The following is an 18,172-nucleotide window of genomic DNA, read 5'->3' on the forward strand; positions in this document are numbered from 1 at the left end:
AAGACAACAGAGGTTTCCATACAGTAATTACTATAGAGGTAACTCTCGCGCTAGTGTCTACAGGACCGCTATTTTCGTAGCGATACCCTTTCATATGCTGATGACGTTTCGCGCTTCGTCAGTGGTCAGAGCGACGCTTCGCCCACGTTACCAAAGGCATGATCAGCCGGCCGCGAGTGGTGGATGGTAAGAATTTAGCGGAAGGGGCATCGCTACAATATAGTGGCTGTGGAGCTGCATGCATGGCCGACGCTGATCTGCGGTGCAACGGTTCTCGTTCTATCGTTAAACTTTTTCATATATGCCCATTGCATCTTTCACGAGCTTGATTTTATTGCGTCGTGTTGCTTTTGACTTTTTTATCTGTTTCCTGTCTCTTGTCGCTGAACTATTTCTGCTTGTTTTGCGTAGCTACATGCGTGCTTATTATACGCTGTCATATAAAGCTGCGACGTGGCCGAAACTGAACCGAATGCCTAACGAGTTTATGATCCGCACTTGCAGTTCCACGAGTGGAAAAAGAGGCAGAACGTCGACGGCAGCGGTCCGGAAAGCACAGTGTCTACCGATGACAGTGCCTCTGTCCCGGTGACAGGTGTCGGAAGCTTCGAGACGACGCAGTCGTTACCTCGCGCCAGCGATGCAACGAACGCAGACGCTCGCGAGTCCACATACGACAGCAGCGCTGTCCACACGGTGGCGTCTTCACTCGATACCAGCGATGCGTCAGCGCTTTCAGCTGCTGCGAGCGTTTCCGAGCCGACGGAGTCATCTCTTGAAACCAGTCAGTTGCCGCAAGTCCCACCTGAGACTGGCCCCGAGGAGATCGCTGATCTCTCATCGGACGCCACTGGCGCATCGCCGCTGAGCACAAGCGATGCGCCTGCGGCCGCAGCCGACGCAAGCACTCCGAGCGATGTGACTATTGATAACACCCAGGGTGACGCTGTAACGCAGAAGCGTCTCGTCGACGTCAGCGCGGCGTCCGAAAGCGCGTCATCACTATCGTTGCCTGAAGTAACCGCTGAAGATCATGGAAGCGTTACCGACAGTATTGAGAGTACTGGTGCCTCTGTCCTGGTGACAGGTGTCGAGACCTTCGAGATGACGGAGCCGTTACCTGGCGCCAGCGTTTCCGATGAGCCATCTAGCGCAGCACTGACCATAATGTATTCGGAATCGATGTCGTTTACCGAAGTAATAACTCAAGTTCGAGGGAACAGTACCGAAGTCAACGGGATCTCGACAAACGATTCTGGTAAGCCATCTAGCTCAAGTGAGTTGTGGTGCCGTTGTACTATATCCAGCACCGCCCACTTGTGTTGCGTAGGCTCAGATTCACTCGGGCTGAAATTTTCTTCGTAGCCGCTCTTTCTGAAGTAAGTTACGCCTTAACTGTTTACATGCCTTTCTCGTGCGAGAATAACTGTTATCACTGAACTGTAAAAGAACAGCGCAGTGGGCAAGTTGGAAATAATCCGCTTTAAGCAGCGTCCAATAAGCAGACGAGGACGACTAGTGAAGAACGCAGGACGAGCGCATTCAGCTGAAAGTTAATTTAAAAAAAAAACGTGCTCAAATACGACAGCCTAGATATAAGTCAAGAAAATTTCGCAAGGTCACATGATAAATTGCAGGACATTTTTCTCACTATTAAACGTGAGGGGAATGTGCATCAGCCAGCCATCGATATTGCGATCAAGAGAAAAAAATAGCTTTTATTGATGGCTCGTGATTTTTTTTTTCATCATGTACCTTTAATTAGAATTTGGATCCCGGCTTACAGTGCAAGTGTCTTACAACGACCGTTGCGTACATGCGTATGCAATGGTGCTCTCTAAAATTTTGCGCAGAATGATTTCCTGTGAAGCACGTATACCGGTTCCGTAGTTTTGCTGGCAGAAAAGCATTGAGCACGCCTGGCAGAGTATGTTATCTTATTTTATTTTATTTTATTCTGTTCTATTTTATTTATTGATTCCTCACTCTCACGAGAGGAGGTGGGGACTAATGGTACGTAGCTTTACAGAAAACCCAGCCCCTAAACAGTTTGGCAATTGATATCATAAATCAGTATACAAAGTCACCAATACTTATCTTAAAGGAAAGCAATGTTTCTACGAATTCCACTTAAAACGTAGGTAACCAAAAACTAGCACTTTTACGTTTAGAAAAAGGTATGAACATTTCACACTAATACCCGTTTCAATAGAACAGTTTTCATTCGCATAAACAAAAAGTATAGATCAGATAAAAAAGACATCTTTCATATGCTGTCATATCTGACAGGCCATTAAGAAAACGCTCAACAAGTCAGAACTTCGTCGGTTATTAAGACAAAGTGCATAACATAAATAGCACCATCATCAATAAAAGCTTACGCATTCTATAGATAACATTTCTTTCACCTGTTTCTTAAAGATATCTCTACTGCAGTAAATTCAAACAATTTATGCACCCGTTGAGATTGTACATCGAAATTTCAGGCTTTGTCTGCCGTAGTTTGCTAGCGTCTTCGGTGTGTTTTTTCCGTTTTGCCTCACTTTGTATAGTGTGTGCTATTTCCAACATCGGGGCAGATATCGTTCTTATTCTGGTCTGTGCAGTAGAGTGCCCAATTGACAAACCATATCCTGTACAGGCACTATACTGAGCAGACGACTCCAACAAAAGTTAAACGTTGCAACGTTTGACGTCAAGAAGTACCTTATTTTCGCAGAGGCAGCCGAATCGCCGGTATGACGCGTTTTACCACGTGATTGAGTCAACGCAGACAAACGGTGCCTCTCTGTTCTGAGCTCTAGCGTAACGGAAACGCGTCGCGGTCGCAATCTCTAGGACGCTGGTATGAAATCTGAGCTTTTTTCCCTGCAATTTCATGTTATTTATACAAACGCGCTCTCCTAAATTTGTGGAACGCCTTCGAGCGAATTTATTGCATCCTTGGATAAAGTTGAGTGATAATCTGGTCTAACAAAAATTATGTTGTGCGTCTTATCAAGCTGGGCTTATGGGGGTACGACTTGTTAGTATCTCGAGGCGTGATACCTTAGATGAACGTTAGTTCGACTTGACAATATTTTGCTGCAATAATAATGTATTCTGGATATCACGTTGATCATCACGGATATCACGTTCAACGTAATGTCGCTAAGGTTATTTGGTGGAAAAATAAACATGCTGATTTTTTTTTGTTGTTGTTACAGTCTACATGCTACCGCTCGGTTCATTAACCTACATCTGTCTTCATTATATTTGTTTCAAATTTTTTTTTACTAAAGAAACCCTAGTGTGCGAACTTCACAGGGATTGAAATCTTCCGCGATAATTATAAATTTTGTCATATTTGGCGCACGAGAATTTTTATGTGAGTGAATCGTTTTGTTATTGAACTGAGCCTGTTGATGTTCCTTTGCTCTCGCTCCTCAAGTTAGTGTCGTGGACTTCCTTTATGCTACAATGGCATTGAATGCTTACTTAATTTATGCGTTATGGTTAAGAAACCTCCTTAGTAAATCATTCTGTTATATGTCATCGCGTTCGATCTCTGCGCCGATTTCATTCACGTAATTTTCCTGCCTCATTCATGCTTTTCGCTTGGTTACGAATTGTTCGTAAGGCGAGCTTTTTTCGTACAATCTATTTCACAAATATATTGAGACTGATTACCCAAAATCTAGAAATTCTTAAAACTTTGTGTTCGAATATCGAGGTTCAGCTGTATGTCGCGTAGGCTAAAATTCCAGAATTTATAAAATAATGATGAGTCTTAAAAGCATAATCTACCCGCCGTGGTTGCTCAGTGGCCATGGTGTTGGGCTGCTGAGCACGAGGTACCGGGATCGAATCCCGGCCATGGCGGCCGCATTCCGGTGGGGGCGGAACGCGAAAACACCCGTGTGCTTAGATTTAGGTGCACGTTAAAGAACCCCAGGTGGTAGAAATTTCCGGAGTCCTCCACTACGACGTGCCTCATAATCAGAAAGTGGTTTTGGCACGTAAAACCCCATAATTTAATTTTTTAAAGCATAATCTCGTTTCTAATGAGTACATTTCGTTTCGTAGGGGCCGCTATGAGCCCTTCATCGGCCGTCGTCGACGAACATTCTGAATGGCATACAGAGCGTGAGTATACTCTGTGTTTATTGGTAGATTTTTTTTATTGCGCTTAAAGTTTACATATATTCAATGGTAAAGCATTGATACGATTTATCCCGTTTGTTTGTGTGTGGCTGTTTTAGGTAATCTGACGGATATTAGTGCGAACTCCACGACACCAGAAATGAATGCGTGGACGTCAAGATGTGAGTCTTCCGTTCCTCGCTTTTCGGTAACATTATGCATTCATTATTTTACAGCAACATAGCTTCCAGTTAAGCGCGCGCTTAATAGAGGCTGAATAGTTTTTGGAGCAAGCATGATCCTTTAGAATACGATGAGCCGTTTTAATGTAGCCTCATAGATCTTCAGGGTCACTGAACTCTCTCGACGCTTGCCCTGGCATCCCCTATTTGTTCATCGAGAAGCAGTGACGGATTTTATTGATGAAATTTAAAGTCCACAGGTAACTCTGGGGCTATGGGAGACGCCATAGAGGAGAGTTCCTGATTAAGCTTGATCACGTGCACCTAAATCCTGAGTTTTGTTATTCGATGAACTATTCGATGAATTATGTTATTCGAGCTGTAGCATGGTCGGAGGCTCAACACAGTAATATGAACTGGACAGTAGTCGGTGTACTTTACTGCTGTTGTGTGGTTTCGTCGTATAGTTTGTGCGATTTCCTTGTCTTACTGCCTCTTACTGCAACATTCTCGCAGCTCGAAGAACGCCAAGATCGAGGCTACCGATAACAGAGAGAACGAGGAGTAAGTAGAAACCGTACGGAATAATTCTCGTGGCTCTTTTTTTTTAAGTAGTTTCGCTACATTTGCTTATACTAGGGGTGGCGGTGAAGTGGCAGCGCTGTTAGTGTGCAGCTGTTATACCGACTAACCTCTCAATACTTAATGCGAAATGTTGCTGCATAGCATTTTTCAAACATAGTTCCGCAGCACTCAGTGGCCATTTTAACATATTCGTACATCATTACTTCTCGTTCAGTATACATTAATACAAATAGCAGGCAATCCAAAGCCTAAAGGGTTCAAGGCTGCGCTTCGCAAACAGCAAGGCACAATTGTATGCGTACCAAATAAAATTCAATGGCGGTATTAGTGATGCACAGTCTTCAGCTTACGCACAGTGCGCTATAGCGTATTTCTGCCTTCATGTTGTAAATGTTTCCACGCTGACGTGTGGTATTTTTCTTCTTCGCCATCTTTCAGAACCGCTCCCTTGGTCTAGGCTGAAAGGTAACTCGATGCCTATATGCGCTGGCAGCGCTTTGATCGTAACGTTGTGAAGCAAAGGCAACGTTTTATATATTTTTTTCTCATTCTTTACGTATGCGTAAAATTAACGCATCACAATGCACTGCGTTTTATTACGTCACGCGTGTACGCTTGAAGTGCTCACATCATTCGCGTTGCTCACGACTTACGAACTTGTACATAGTTTCATTGTTGTATGACGCTGTGCGCCATTAGGTATAGCGAATAAATTAACAGTAGCGCCACTAACCAGAGTGTAAGATCAAGCGGGCTCAATTCCATACGGGGAGTGTTTGATTGTCGTCACAGACGCCATATTGTACTACTCTACCGACAGTTTTCACTAACCTGCAGGATAATCTGATGGTATCCGGGTCTAAATAACGTAGAGCTTTTCTGCGTGCTGGCTGGTGGGGGTGAGGACGTCAGAGGATATGCACTGACGTCACCACGGTTGTCATGCTGGGGCCGTATTCACAAAATGTTCTTACGCAAGAAGTGTTCATTAGAGAAGCTGCCAGCCAGTCGTAACCGTCCAATGCCAAAGAGCACTTAGGAACAGCAATGACAACAACAAAAAAGCCTTGTCAATTCTGCCCCTGGCCTTAAGTAATGGTGCCCGCGCTTTGGTCAATTCTTTCGTTCACTTCGTGTACCACTCTCTCGCCAACTCGTGCGCAGTGCCGAACGAACAATCGCTGGTGTGCGCCATCACGGAAGACTTCAAATCCTACTGGCTGTCCTTTGGGTTTCCGTTCCGCTACGCGGACGTGTACCCGGACCACCTGTGCACGCACTACATTTTCTCGGCACTCGTTTTCGACGAGTTCGACGAGACGGACTTCTCGCTCTACCCGCACAACTTCTGTGAGTGCTACACGCAGTCAGAGGGTGTATTGTCCGGCGCATCGAAAGCAACGAGCTAAGCTACAAACTTATAAGTAATATTCAAAAATGAAAGAAAGAGGAAGGATTTATTGGCATTGAATTGGCTCCCCTTTCAGTCCCTTGCCTGACAACCTGCGCGATAATTACGTACTGGTGGTGCGGCCAAGGCTCGTATAGATGTTGCCTTTTGCTTTCTTCCCCTTAAAATGCGCAGATGTTGGTCACGCTCATAACGTTTCCTCAATTGGGTTTCGCATTGATCAATTCGAATCACCTATACAATATCCCGAGATAGTTTGACAATACTGCGAAATCTTACTGAAGCAGAAATGAAGAATAAATTGGTCGTTGGTGTTCACGGGTAGCAAATTATTTTACAGTTTTCGCTTCCCCGTTGGAGGATGCACAGTCGCTCTACTGGTTGTAAAGAATGTCATTTGGGTTTTTTTAACTGTGTGGCGCGAATGTAAAATTTCTTTAGCACATAGTTTACCGCGGAATGTAGGACGATCTTCAACAGTTGGTGGTGGTAAATAGTGAACGCGACTGTCACGAGAAAGCAACTGAACATTTTGGAACAAAGCAACTACGCTGAACTTTTTTTTTTTGCCAGAGCGCGAGCAACTGAGTTATCTTCAGATTGCTGCGTTCCACACATAAAAAAAAAAAGGAGTGTGCGCCTCACGGAGGCGTTCTTTTTTTGCTTCATTAAAAGACTCAAATGGCCAGACTACTTCGAAGAACTCTGTCATTCGCCGGCCGCGAACGGTGATAATTCAGCGTTGGAACTTGCGAACGTCCACACTGTGACGCGTGAACGCGCACCACGCGTTTACTCTCGCTCTTTTGTTTCAGCTAGATTCAACAGAGCTTCCCACTCCGCCGCGGTAGCGCAGCGGCTGTGGCGTTGCGCTGCTGAGCTCGAGGTCGTGGGTTCGATCTCGACCGCGGCAGCCGCATTTCGACGTGTGCGAAATTCACAATCGCTCGTGAAGTTGAGCGCACATTAAAGAACCTAAAAGAAAATTAGGTGGCGTGATGAAATTATAAAATTTGCAGACGCAAGTAGCAATTCAGCTAGCGCAAGACATCGGTAATGGGAGATCGCTGGGAGAGAGGCCTTCGTCCTATGGTGGACATAAATATAAAGGCTGCACTGATGAACGAACCACAAGTGGTCAAATTTAATTCGGAGTCCCCCATACGGCGTGTCTCATAATCATATCGTGGCTTTGGCACGTAACGTACCAGTATTTTTTATCAGACTTTCTAAGTTGTTTTTGTTTGTTTGTTTGTTTGTTTGTTTTGCATGGAGTCACTCCATGCACACAAAAAAAGGACCTACCAAGTTCCAAAATAAATGTGAGCCCTCACCGTGGTCTGCTGCTTGTGCTGTAATGTCGACCGTATTTTGTCTTGTAATGGTATCTCAATGCATTGTTACGATTTGTACGACATTTTTGTCAAACACAAGTTTTATCTGTGTAGGCAATATGTGCGATCAGGCGTGATCTCGGCAGGTTGTATATTTAGACAGGTACAAAGTGAAAGTCTAAAGAACGAGCTTCATGCTTGCAGGAAGCTATAAGTAGGACAATATTACGAGCATTGAATGTAGCGTTATGTCTATACGTCGGCTTCTCTCGGTTATTTAACCAAACCGTATGAACGTTGTCGAATATTGAAGAAAGCAATACGGATCTCCGAATTTGCGAATTCGACATCCCTTTCCAAGGTTTTTCCCTAGGACTGAAGACTTTCTATGCTCAGTTTCAAGCATGAACAGCCTTTTGAAAGCTCCACACGTGGATGAGGTTTCAACACTGGCTTTCTTCGTGTTGACATTCAGAAAATAATGTTTGACTGTGGTGGGCCCAAAGCAATACCGACACTGTTTTCTCAGTGCATTGGGAAGTATATTGCGTCATTAGGTACCCTTCCTGAATTCTTTGGTGGCAAAACTTTCTCACAATAGCTAGGCTGCTATTGTTGAGATTCGTATTCAACGACATTTCACTGGGATGAATTGTATTTTTGATCAACATACGGAGTTCAGCGAACAGCAGTTGTAGTGCCACGAGGAGGCATTTGTATTTCTTGATGAAAGATAGTTCCACCTTCATTCTCACAAACAATTGTTCTTTGTCGTAGTGTATATTCCGGTATTTCTCAGTGAACGTTTCCTAATATATTCCTGAGTTATGCATAGCACTATACGTGTGCAAGTACGAAATATAGAAAAAAATATTCTAGTTTCGTATCACACAAGAAACAAGTCAGCCCGCCAAATTATTTTACGTTAGGCTAAATTCGATAAAACTCTTTTTTGTGTGTGAAGCGATCTTGTATTCGTTTCAAAAAGTCCTTTTCACCTTTTCACTGAATGTCCAAAAGCCTATTCATGATCCTTTAATTTTTTTACTGGCCGCTTAAATTTTTGTGAATTTCATTTTACGTATAAACGGTGCTGATGATGATTGGAGGCCATTGTTATTCACCGTGCTTAGGTTATCACCGCTTAGAATTTTGCCGCTAACTCAGGAAGGAGCCCTCGTTTCCTTTGAGTTGTAAGCATGAAACATTCCTCATTTTTTTTTTTTTTTTACAGCTGGGATAGGAATTAAACTTAAAGGGAAGCTGAAGAGTCTGTCGAATTCAGTAAGACGTTCATATACGGATGCGGGAACCTTATAAACCATGTAGGTAAAATTTGGGTTTTTTTTTTCAATTAGGAGCGACGTAATCGTCGGTTGAAATTGCGCTGTAGCTCCGCCCCCCGTCGAATGCCGCGCGCTGATGCTGACGCTGACGATGCGAGTGGAGATCGGAAACCGCGGTGTTGTGATGTCGACTCTAGTGTTTCGTTCCTTCGCAGCGTCCGCGCCCGTGCCTCACTGCGCTTGTTTCTGCGTGCGTGCCATCGTAATCTACTTCGATCGACCCTGCATTCCTTTGTTGGTGCGTCTGCGTGTATGTAGAGTGGTAGTCAACGTGCGTGGTAGTCAACGTGAGTGGTAATCAACGTGAGTGGTAGGCAACGTGGTAGTCAACAGATGAAGGTCACTACACGTACTGCATGAACCGGGAAGCTTTTCACGCGTTTAAACCGTCTTTGTAGATTGCCGACAGCTTTGGACAGCGCACAAATGCTGACGATCACATCCCCGTTTACGTTCCACGAGGAGGCATGCAGGAACACAACACTAAAGTTGTTTGACCGGAAACGAGCTCACTAGATCGGCGAAAGATCGGCGAGATCACTAGATCGCTTTGCAAAAAAAACATACTCACCAAAGAGCATTTCCAACACGAGGAGATCCGAAGACTTTGCTTTCGTTCGCGTCAAAAGCACTGCTCGCACCAGCATCGTTTGCTTCTTCGAGAGGCCGGCTCTTCACAATCGGCTCGTACATGTAGGGAGTAACGCCGAACTCCTCAGAAAAGCGCAGTCTCTCTAAATTTTTCATTACCGTCTCAAAAAAACAGCAGCAAACTACCTGGCACCGCGCTTCATGTTTAGCGGCAGCGGTCGGTTACTAGAGCTGACGTCACGAGGCGCCCGACCAATCACAGGCGGAAACGAGACGCGCGAGCTGGGCGTGTCCGCTGCTGCACTTTTCGTCGAAATAAAATATATTTGCGCTTTCCTTCGCCTAATTTCGATACGATATTCGAATTCGGAGGGTTGAAAACCATTATGCACAGATGTTCACTCATTTTTTCTGGAAAACCTTTCAGCTTCCCTTTAACGATGACTGCGGCAATGCCTGACTAAAACTAAAATTTGTTGTTCAGTCTTCACTGATTAAGTCGGTCCTTGTGCCAAAGGCACTCATTGAAATTTATTTTTGTGCACATCACCGATAACGCTTGTTTTCTTAATGCATTCTTTGCTGGGACAAGCAGCTGTGGGTTCTGATTATACCTTTAGCTACGGATACACGATGTTTGGAGTAGTGAATCAACATCCGCGCGTGGGCAATCACATGCATGTATACCCGCTGGTGAAGAAAACCTCATAGGCAGGGCCTACTTCCACGAAGCGCGCGAACACGTGGTGCGGCAGTCTTTTAACGAGGCGGCTACATATTTTATTCATCATGGAAAGCAGCTCCATCAAATTCAAACAAAATATCGCTCCCGCTCCTCCCACACCCATCTGCCTATAGCTATATTTGTCTTTTTTCGAAGTGGTATTAGCCAGCCGTACCTTTTTCAGGCATTGTCTGCTTGCCGTGTGAAAGCGAATCAGCACTGATAAATGTATCGATGCCAAACCATCAAACGGCTAGTTAAGCGAAAAAAAAGCCGGCGTCTGTAGCCGCGAAGCGGCACCTAAATTCCCATTCGCTGCGACGCCACGTCACATGCGGGCCTCGAACAAAGCCACCTAGAAATTTTTCTCGGTGGCTTTGGCCTCGAAGGAGCAGAGCGGGAGAAAGGGAACATCTTCTGCCGCACCAGGTACTGCGGGAGGGGAGAGGGCATTGCCGCGGTGCCACGTCATCCTCGCTCTAGCTCTCGGAAGCCTGTGTTATCCGCGTGTTCTTTGTCCTCGCGAGCTCACGCCTGCGTTCCAACTTCGCCTCAGTATTCGCTACAAAGAAATTATAATTTAAAAAACAATAAAGTAGAAAAAAACGTTGTGGCCGTAGTGAATTTCGAGCCCACGACCTCACGCTCAGAAGCCTAGCGGCTTACCAACTGGGCTAAACCAGAACAAGCGTCTCAACGCGTTACCTTGCCCGCAATGAGTTACAATTCGAAGGACCGCTCAGCGCCGTTTAATCAGACATTAATGCTTTCGCATTCACAGCTTATCAAAAAGGGCTTCGGTGCCCTCGGATGTTTTGTTTAGTTAGCATGCTCTCAGTAACCAAGGTCTTGACCGAACAGAAACGTCAGATCAAGGAAAGGCACGTACATTTCCCGCGTGATATAACTGACTAAGGCGCCGCCGTCTGTTCGTAACACTGGCTTGTGTCACGCACGGCAACTTCTTTCGCAATCCTTACTTCGAAGAATCCTGAACGCCGGAGGGGTGTGCCGATATGACTGGATCTTCTTGACCTTCTTTAGCGAAAAATAGCACAGGACCGTTCAAGTAAGAGGCGATCTCCCGGTATTTTACCTGCTTGCTCGGCGCATGTTCTGCTTTTGATCGGCGTCCTTCAGTTACTTTTTCCGCTACGAGCTAGACGTCTTAAAACAAAGGGCCGAGTGTATTGAGCAATGTGCTTTCAATAACTGCAACCAAGACACTTATAGCGATTTCTTCTGCACGTGTGGTGTTTTCGAGTGCTGTCTCCTAGCAACTTCGTAATAACCTTGTTGTGCGCTAACACAGTTCCACATTAAGGAAAAATGGATCAACTTGTACTTCTTTATTTTTGGCCTGGAGAGCATAGTTGTACCAAAAACAATGAAATATTACTTTATTTCAAACCTAATTATTATAGTAGCCAATTAACTAGTAATTGCTTTGTTTGACTACCCACAGTCGGGGGGGGGGGGGATTTTCACTCTGCCATATCAAAAACGCGAATATGGACTTTGCGTTACTTCTCGCGCACTCGAAAACAGAATTTTGAGATATCATAGCGTAGCACATATATGACGCGTTGGAGAGTACATGGTTAACACGCTGCGTTGTCGCTCGGCAATCTCCGCAGATCGATTGGAGAAGTTTATTCGGATGCGGAAGCAGAGCAACGTGACCTTCATCGTCTCCTTTGACGCCGACGATCTTCTGAGGAGGCTAATGGCGCACAGGTCTTCGGAGAACATGCAGCTCTTCGCGAACAACGTACACGTCTTTCTGCGCTTCTACGACTTCGACGGCTTCGACATTTACAAGATTCACTTCACCGTCGAGAACTGGCACGTTTGGGCCGAACTATTAAAGGCAAGGCGGCCCCAAGCGTATATTATTGCTCTTTTAACTAGCTTCGCCATGATCTGGCTATTGTCTGTGGTGCAGATCCTCAACAAGGAGCTTGTTTCTGGCGGCGAGTACCTTTTGTCCGTCGGCTTCACATACGACGATGACGTCCCACATGAAGGACTGGCACAAGCGCTCAAGTGAGTTCCGTGCAGTGTTGCAGCTCACTTATGAAAAACAGATATTGTTGCCGTGCATGATAGTGCATGTTCCTGCTGTTTAATGATAAACGGTCATGAATAAGCAGGATAAACCTAACGGGAGTGTTAGTAAGTTATTAATAGTAAGTGTTACTTCCGTAACACTTGCTATTGTCCCTCCCAATAGTTCCAGAGGTTGTAGTTCGTAAAAGGAGTGCTGACGCATGTATTTTGAAGTCGTATGAATTTCACACCTGTAGCTTGTCGCACGTAAAACGATTACATTTAGTGAGCATAGAAGTTGAGAAACAAGAGATATTTTAATTTAATGCTAAAGATTGTCTCGAAATGCTTGACCTGGGGCGCTATAACGTAAAACTATTCCAAACTTTTCTATTCCAATTCTGCTATCAGCCCTCCGCGATTGGTCAAAAACTTTTTTCGACCACCTCCCACTTCACCTGTCCCTCACGCGACGTTACGAAAACCACAGTACCTCCCCATCTGATATGATGTGTACACACTGATTATGCATGATTTGACAGAAAAAAGAAAAACAGTTATTTCTGATTCGACCCTTTTCGCCATTAGCCCTCGGCTATTGGTCAAAAGCTTTCGGGCTGCACCCACTTCACCTGCCTCTCACGCGACGTCACAAAACCGCACGAACTCACCGCGTCAAAGTGACGTGTATGCGATAAAGATGCATTAATATGCTGAACAAAACTGAATTTTTTTCGGAATAGCCGCAGGCTGCCCCGTTCCGAAATGAATAAAAGATGGCTGCCACCGATCGCTGAGACGCTGGCTACTCGCACCTGCTGGAGAGCATGGGTGTATTTGCGTATAATAAAGCTTCTTGCGGGACCGTGTAACGTTTTCAAGCGCTTTCGGCACGTTTGCTACCTCATTCTGCCAACTCTTCTTTGCTGAGGGTCTGTTTTAGCGTCATTCTTAAGCTTCCGTTGCGTGCCGCCGCGTTTTTCGACCAGCCACCACAAGCTAAGTAAGGGAAAGCCGACCAATCGCAGACGCCGGCACCACCTTCTTTATCCGGTTATCGGTTTTCAGTGCACTGGCTCTGCCCCAGTGAATCCCTCTCCACTTGAGCGTTCTCTTCGCCTCTTGTCAGCCAATTAGATACGACAAGCCGCTCAGTGTAGGCAATTTTATTCGTTTTGCAAGCAAACAAAAGTTACCTCCTATGAACGAGGAGAGCGTTTGATTGGTCTGTTCAGACAACCCTGTGGGTGACCGCCCGATGCTTGCGTCGGTGGTTACGCAAATTTGACGTCAGAAAATTGGAACAGAAACATATTGGAATAGTTTTACGTTATAGGGCCCCTGGCGTCATCGACAGTGTTCGTGATTTGTCACACAAAGGAAAATGTCCTGTCGTAGTGTAGCGGCAAAGCTGGCTATGACGACGTTGCCCATAAAAAGTGAACAAGAGTGCCGTGTGTACGCGTAGCAGCCACATAAATCGCAGTAACGGACTGAGCCTGCGTGCGATGGCTTCGTGACGCATCTGCTATCTGGGCACCGAAACGAAAACTTGTAACTTAGAAACAGGTATTATGGTAAATGATTCATTATTCTATCAAACTTGCCAGTATTTTTTTAGCGTTTGAAGGGTTTGAGCCTTAATTATTGCAAAGAACTGACAAGTTGCAAATTACGTGTAAGTGCTGCTTCAATAAGTTTCCGAAGCACTCGTCCCCCTTCCTCCGTAATTGCAAGTGGGCTGGAGGATAAGGGCGTGAGCTCAGTGGCAGCAACAATCTGCACCACCCACCATACGTTCGTTTATCTGATGGCAAATTCCACTGGTATATCCGAAGCAGCCATCTGCATCCTTGAGCTAGGGCTGTGGGTTATCACACATAAATCTGTCTGTGGAAAGCGAGCAGTTCGATGCCGCATCGCCGTGGATACTGCGAAGCAGATTAGCTTTCTGAAACAGTACCTAATTTTCGCTCATTCTACGTTTCCATGCTTATAAAAGCATGATGGCAATTTCGGTGCTCTTACTTCCGTCGTCCGTGTACGTAGTGCTGGAGGTGATGATCATCAACGGCCAAGTTAGTTGTAGTAGCGGGCGTTCTATATGGAGCCAATGTTGACAGAATTAAGTGCAACACAAGAAAGGCGAAAAAAGAAAGCACGCGTAGCACGCTAATATTTCTGCGAAAGCTTAAATCTGACGAAGACGTCCTATCAAAAGATGTAAATGAGGACACGCACTCTTGAAGTTTTCCCCCGAATCCTTCCCTAGCGGCGGAGGAAGTTAAAGAGAGCGAGGTTTTGGGAAAAGACGAGCGGAACACACGAACCCGTTCCAGACTGATCAGGGTATTAAAAAAACGTATAATTTGCCACGAAAAAGAAAGGAGAAAAAGAATCCCCTTCAGATAAATTCGTGGAATCCATCAAGAGCTATGATTATGATCACTATCATGGTCATGTTCATCACTTTCCAACTTTTACCGCTGATTCGGGCGTGAATGTATTATCTCTCCCCGTACGCAGAGGCTGATCAAGGTTGGCTTTCGATTAAGTTACAAATGCAAAAATGCTCGTCCATCTTTATTTAAGCGTTTGTTAAAGAAACCCAGGCCGTCAAAATTAATTTGGAGCTCTCTACTACAGTGTGCCTCATAACGCAGAATTTATTTAATCAAAGTTACATAACATTTTCATTATTTATGCACCGGAATCGATCCAAACAAAGGAATAGACTGGCAAGAGTGTCTTCTCCTTGGCGCCTAAGCACAGTGAAATGATCGGGTCTGCGCGAGTTCTTACATGCGTACGTCCCCTATGCAACGAAAAAGTGGGGCAGTTGCAGCGTTTAGACACATCGATAATTCTTGCCACCTCACAGGCATGTGACATTCTCGAACCTGATCACGCACGTGGCACCGATAGACATCTGGAACTCGACGGTGGCCGAGCCGCCAAATCATTTTAACAAAGTGGTGAGTAATCGCACGTGACGACGCTACGCCGTCAACCACGTCGTTGTTCCGTTATGCGCTCGAGAACGGCGGTGGCGACAGTCACGACGTGTCTCAGCCGATGCGCGCGGTGGTAAATTTGTCATTTAAAGGAGAATACTCACTGTTGGCGGCTTGTTAATGCACAAGAAACATAGAATCCTGTTGGTCTTAACACTTACAAGTCGGATTGTTGGGTCTTCAAATTATCGCGCATTTAGTTACCGAGTAAGTGTACACTTGAAATGTAAATGCTCTTGCTAACTGCGTCATTATATTGCGTCGTCGCGTCAGTGCCTATTTGTGGGGTGCCTGTCGTGGCATGCTCTTTTTTAAATTACATGACAGAAACAGCCGTGTTGTGTGTTCTGGATGCTTGAAATCATTTCAAGAATTTTCCTGAGGAACAAATTCACAAATATTTTCGTTCGTAAATGTTGTTGGACATGTCTCCCTTCGTTAATAGCATATCCGACATCACGATTGGCATCATTACATGCACTTACGAACAATCATAGCCTAGGAAAGTTTTTGTGAAATCAGACCCAGGGCACGCATTCGGAAATCTTTTTGATTGTAATTGTTCTTTGCAACTTGCTGGCCGTCTTTGCTAATAATATGTCCAGCATCAGAATTGACTGTAATTTACTGTTACAAACAATGCTATTGTAAGAGCTCATTGGGAATACGGGCCCTGTTGTGCATTACCTGGCTACTCATTCGCCAATTGTCCGTGCTTGAAATGTAGCCGGGGCAGCCACCTCGTCAAGGTACTCACTGCGGTACTCTCTTATGACTCCCTTTTATCGCATACAATGAACACAACCAAACTGAATTAAAGAACGATCGAAACAGAAGGTATCACTAGTGCTGAATTTCCACCGTGGTCGAATTCATTGTCGGTCACTTTCCTGAGCATCGCTTCATTACAATTTCGAGACGCTAAGCAATCTGATGTAGGCTTGTCCAAACTGAGTAACACACCTTCCATCAGGAGAGTTTTAATGTCACATAGTAATCGAGCGTATTAACAAGGTGCCCGTTGCTTCAGTCAGGCGTCGCGCTGGAAGCTACTGCTGGCTAAACAGAAAGGATCCGTCAAAAAGCGAGCGATCTAGAACGGAGCCCTTGGACGCTTATTAGGCGCTGAAGGAATTTGAGCACAACTGCCGCCGACGTACTTCAGTAACTTTCAGTTCAGTTTCGTACCATGGCTAACATTCGGTGGAAGCTAAAGTTCTTGTGTTTTCCCAGTTTTTCATTTTTTTCCGATGTACCTTTAATGCAATCACTAGGCAGTTGTGTTAAACATCCCTAACAAACCAGAATTAAAACACTTCATCTGTACTCGAACGATTCCGGTGGAACCCTAAGTATGTACCCTTGTACATGATGATGTCATAATCTTTCGTGTCGAAAACTTCATCTCGTGGCGCTCTCTCTTCGCATATTAGAGCAACGGTGAAGAAAATCACTGATGTTTAACGCAAATATGCTGTTTCTCTTTAGCACACCCCGTACAAGTACTGGGTACACATAAAATGTGGCAAGATTTACCGAGAGTACCGAATGATCTCTTTAAGCGTGGACTGGACCGCCGTTCTCTGCGCAGAAACACGAGATCGAACGAGTGCAGGCGGTTCGCAAGCTGCAGCCAGACCACGTGATGTGCTACACGCTGACGCTCTGTATCGCGCACTACGTCGTGCTCGAGGGCACGCCCTTCGATCCGGCCCGCGGGGAGTTCTTCAACTTCCACGAAATGGTGAGCGACCGCGTCGCCCGTGTAATCCGGGCTTTCTTAACGAGTTCCATAAAGAACGGGTCATTCGCTCAATCGAGGCCTGCGTCGCCTCTCGGAACCGTTGAGTCTCTTGGGAAGGTCGGTCGGGGAGGTTCTTAACTCCGTTTCGTTGACTCCGAGCTCAAGCCCCAGATGTACTTTTCTTCAGCTTGAGGTTACTGACTTCCAGTGCACGCGCTGTAATTCGTTAGACCTTCTTCGATTTCAATTACCCATTGGTTATGGCCTTTAGCAGCTGAACTGTGCCTGTTGTGTGTATGTAAACTGGTTGGTGCATGTATGTGTGTGCACCTTTTCCTTCGTGCGTGCATGAGTGCGTGTGGGCACTTCATTGTGTGTGCACTTGCACTTGACGTGTGGTCGGTTGGTTATCGATGTAAAGGCAAATGACATCGGAAATTCTGAGAAGCGATAACACGCCGCCACAACTGCCCGAGTAAAGCGCACATTAAGCGGCCGTGCCGCTGCTCTGCGCGCATAGCACGGCTATTGCAGACACAACGTCGTGTCGCCACTGTGCCTTGAAACACCGCATCAATTTATCTTTTTTTTTGTCGCCAACCGCTGCAAAATATATAGGCAAATGATGTTTGAAAAAATGAACTACAAGAATTTCAGGACAAACACCTACTTTAGAGTGACTCATTTTGCCACTTTGACCGCTCGTCTTTGTAACATGCGAGATGTTACAACGACGAAGCATTGCTCACGAAATTTTAGGTGGCTACTAACGAGCGCCTCTAATGCCCCAAAAGAAGAAAAAAAATGAGTATTTTACTGCGCTTGACGATATATTTAGAAATAGCACTCCTTGCTGTCAGAAACGGTGTAGACGACGTGCTCTGGTTCGAACGAATTGATTTTTACAGGAAAAAATTTTTTTTTGCAGGTAACTTGTAGTTTCACATTTCACTTCTGTTGTAAGCGTTATCGTAGCTGGCCTCGGCGTAAATGCCATCAATCTATAGGAGGGTTAAAATGCTTGTTGCGCGAATGAAGATTCTCTTTAGATAAAAGCCGTCGCGCAGACT

General features: G+C 45.3%; 1 protein-coding gene across 1 annotated transcript in view; it reads left to right on the forward strand.

Annotated features, from left to right (window-relative positions):
* Positions 1–18,172, forward strand: part of LOC139059237 (uncharacterized) — a 53,099-nt gene that overhangs the window by 24,679 nt on the left and 10,248 nt on the right. Inside the window, exons 7-16 of the mRNA XM_070537382.1 lie at positions 505–1,258; positions 4,066–4,125; positions 4,242–4,304; positions 4,821–4,868; positions 5,328–5,354; positions 6,054–6,239; positions 11,933–12,165; positions 12,241–12,341; positions 15,226–15,319; positions 16,950–17,102. Of these exons, the coding sequence (XP_070393483.1) occupies positions 505–1,258; positions 4,066–4,125; positions 4,242–4,304; positions 4,821–4,868; positions 5,328–5,354; positions 6,054–6,239; positions 11,933–12,165; positions 12,241–12,341; positions 15,226–15,319; positions 16,950–17,102 (1,719 nt within the window). The remainder of the gene's footprint in view (positions 1–504; positions 1,259–4,065; positions 4,126–4,241; positions 4,305–4,820; positions 4,869–5,327; positions 5,355–6,053; positions 6,240–11,932; positions 12,166–12,240; positions 12,342–15,225; positions 15,320–16,949; positions 17,103–18,172) is intronic.

Source organism: Dermacentor albipictus, chromosome 4, assembly GCF_038994185.2.
Source record: "Dermacentor albipictus isolate Rhodes 1998 colony chromosome 4, USDA_Dalb.pri_finalv2, whole genome shotgun sequence".
NCBI classification, from domain to species: domain Eukaryota; kingdom Metazoa; phylum Arthropoda; class Arachnida; order Ixodida; family Ixodidae; genus Dermacentor; species Dermacentor albipictus.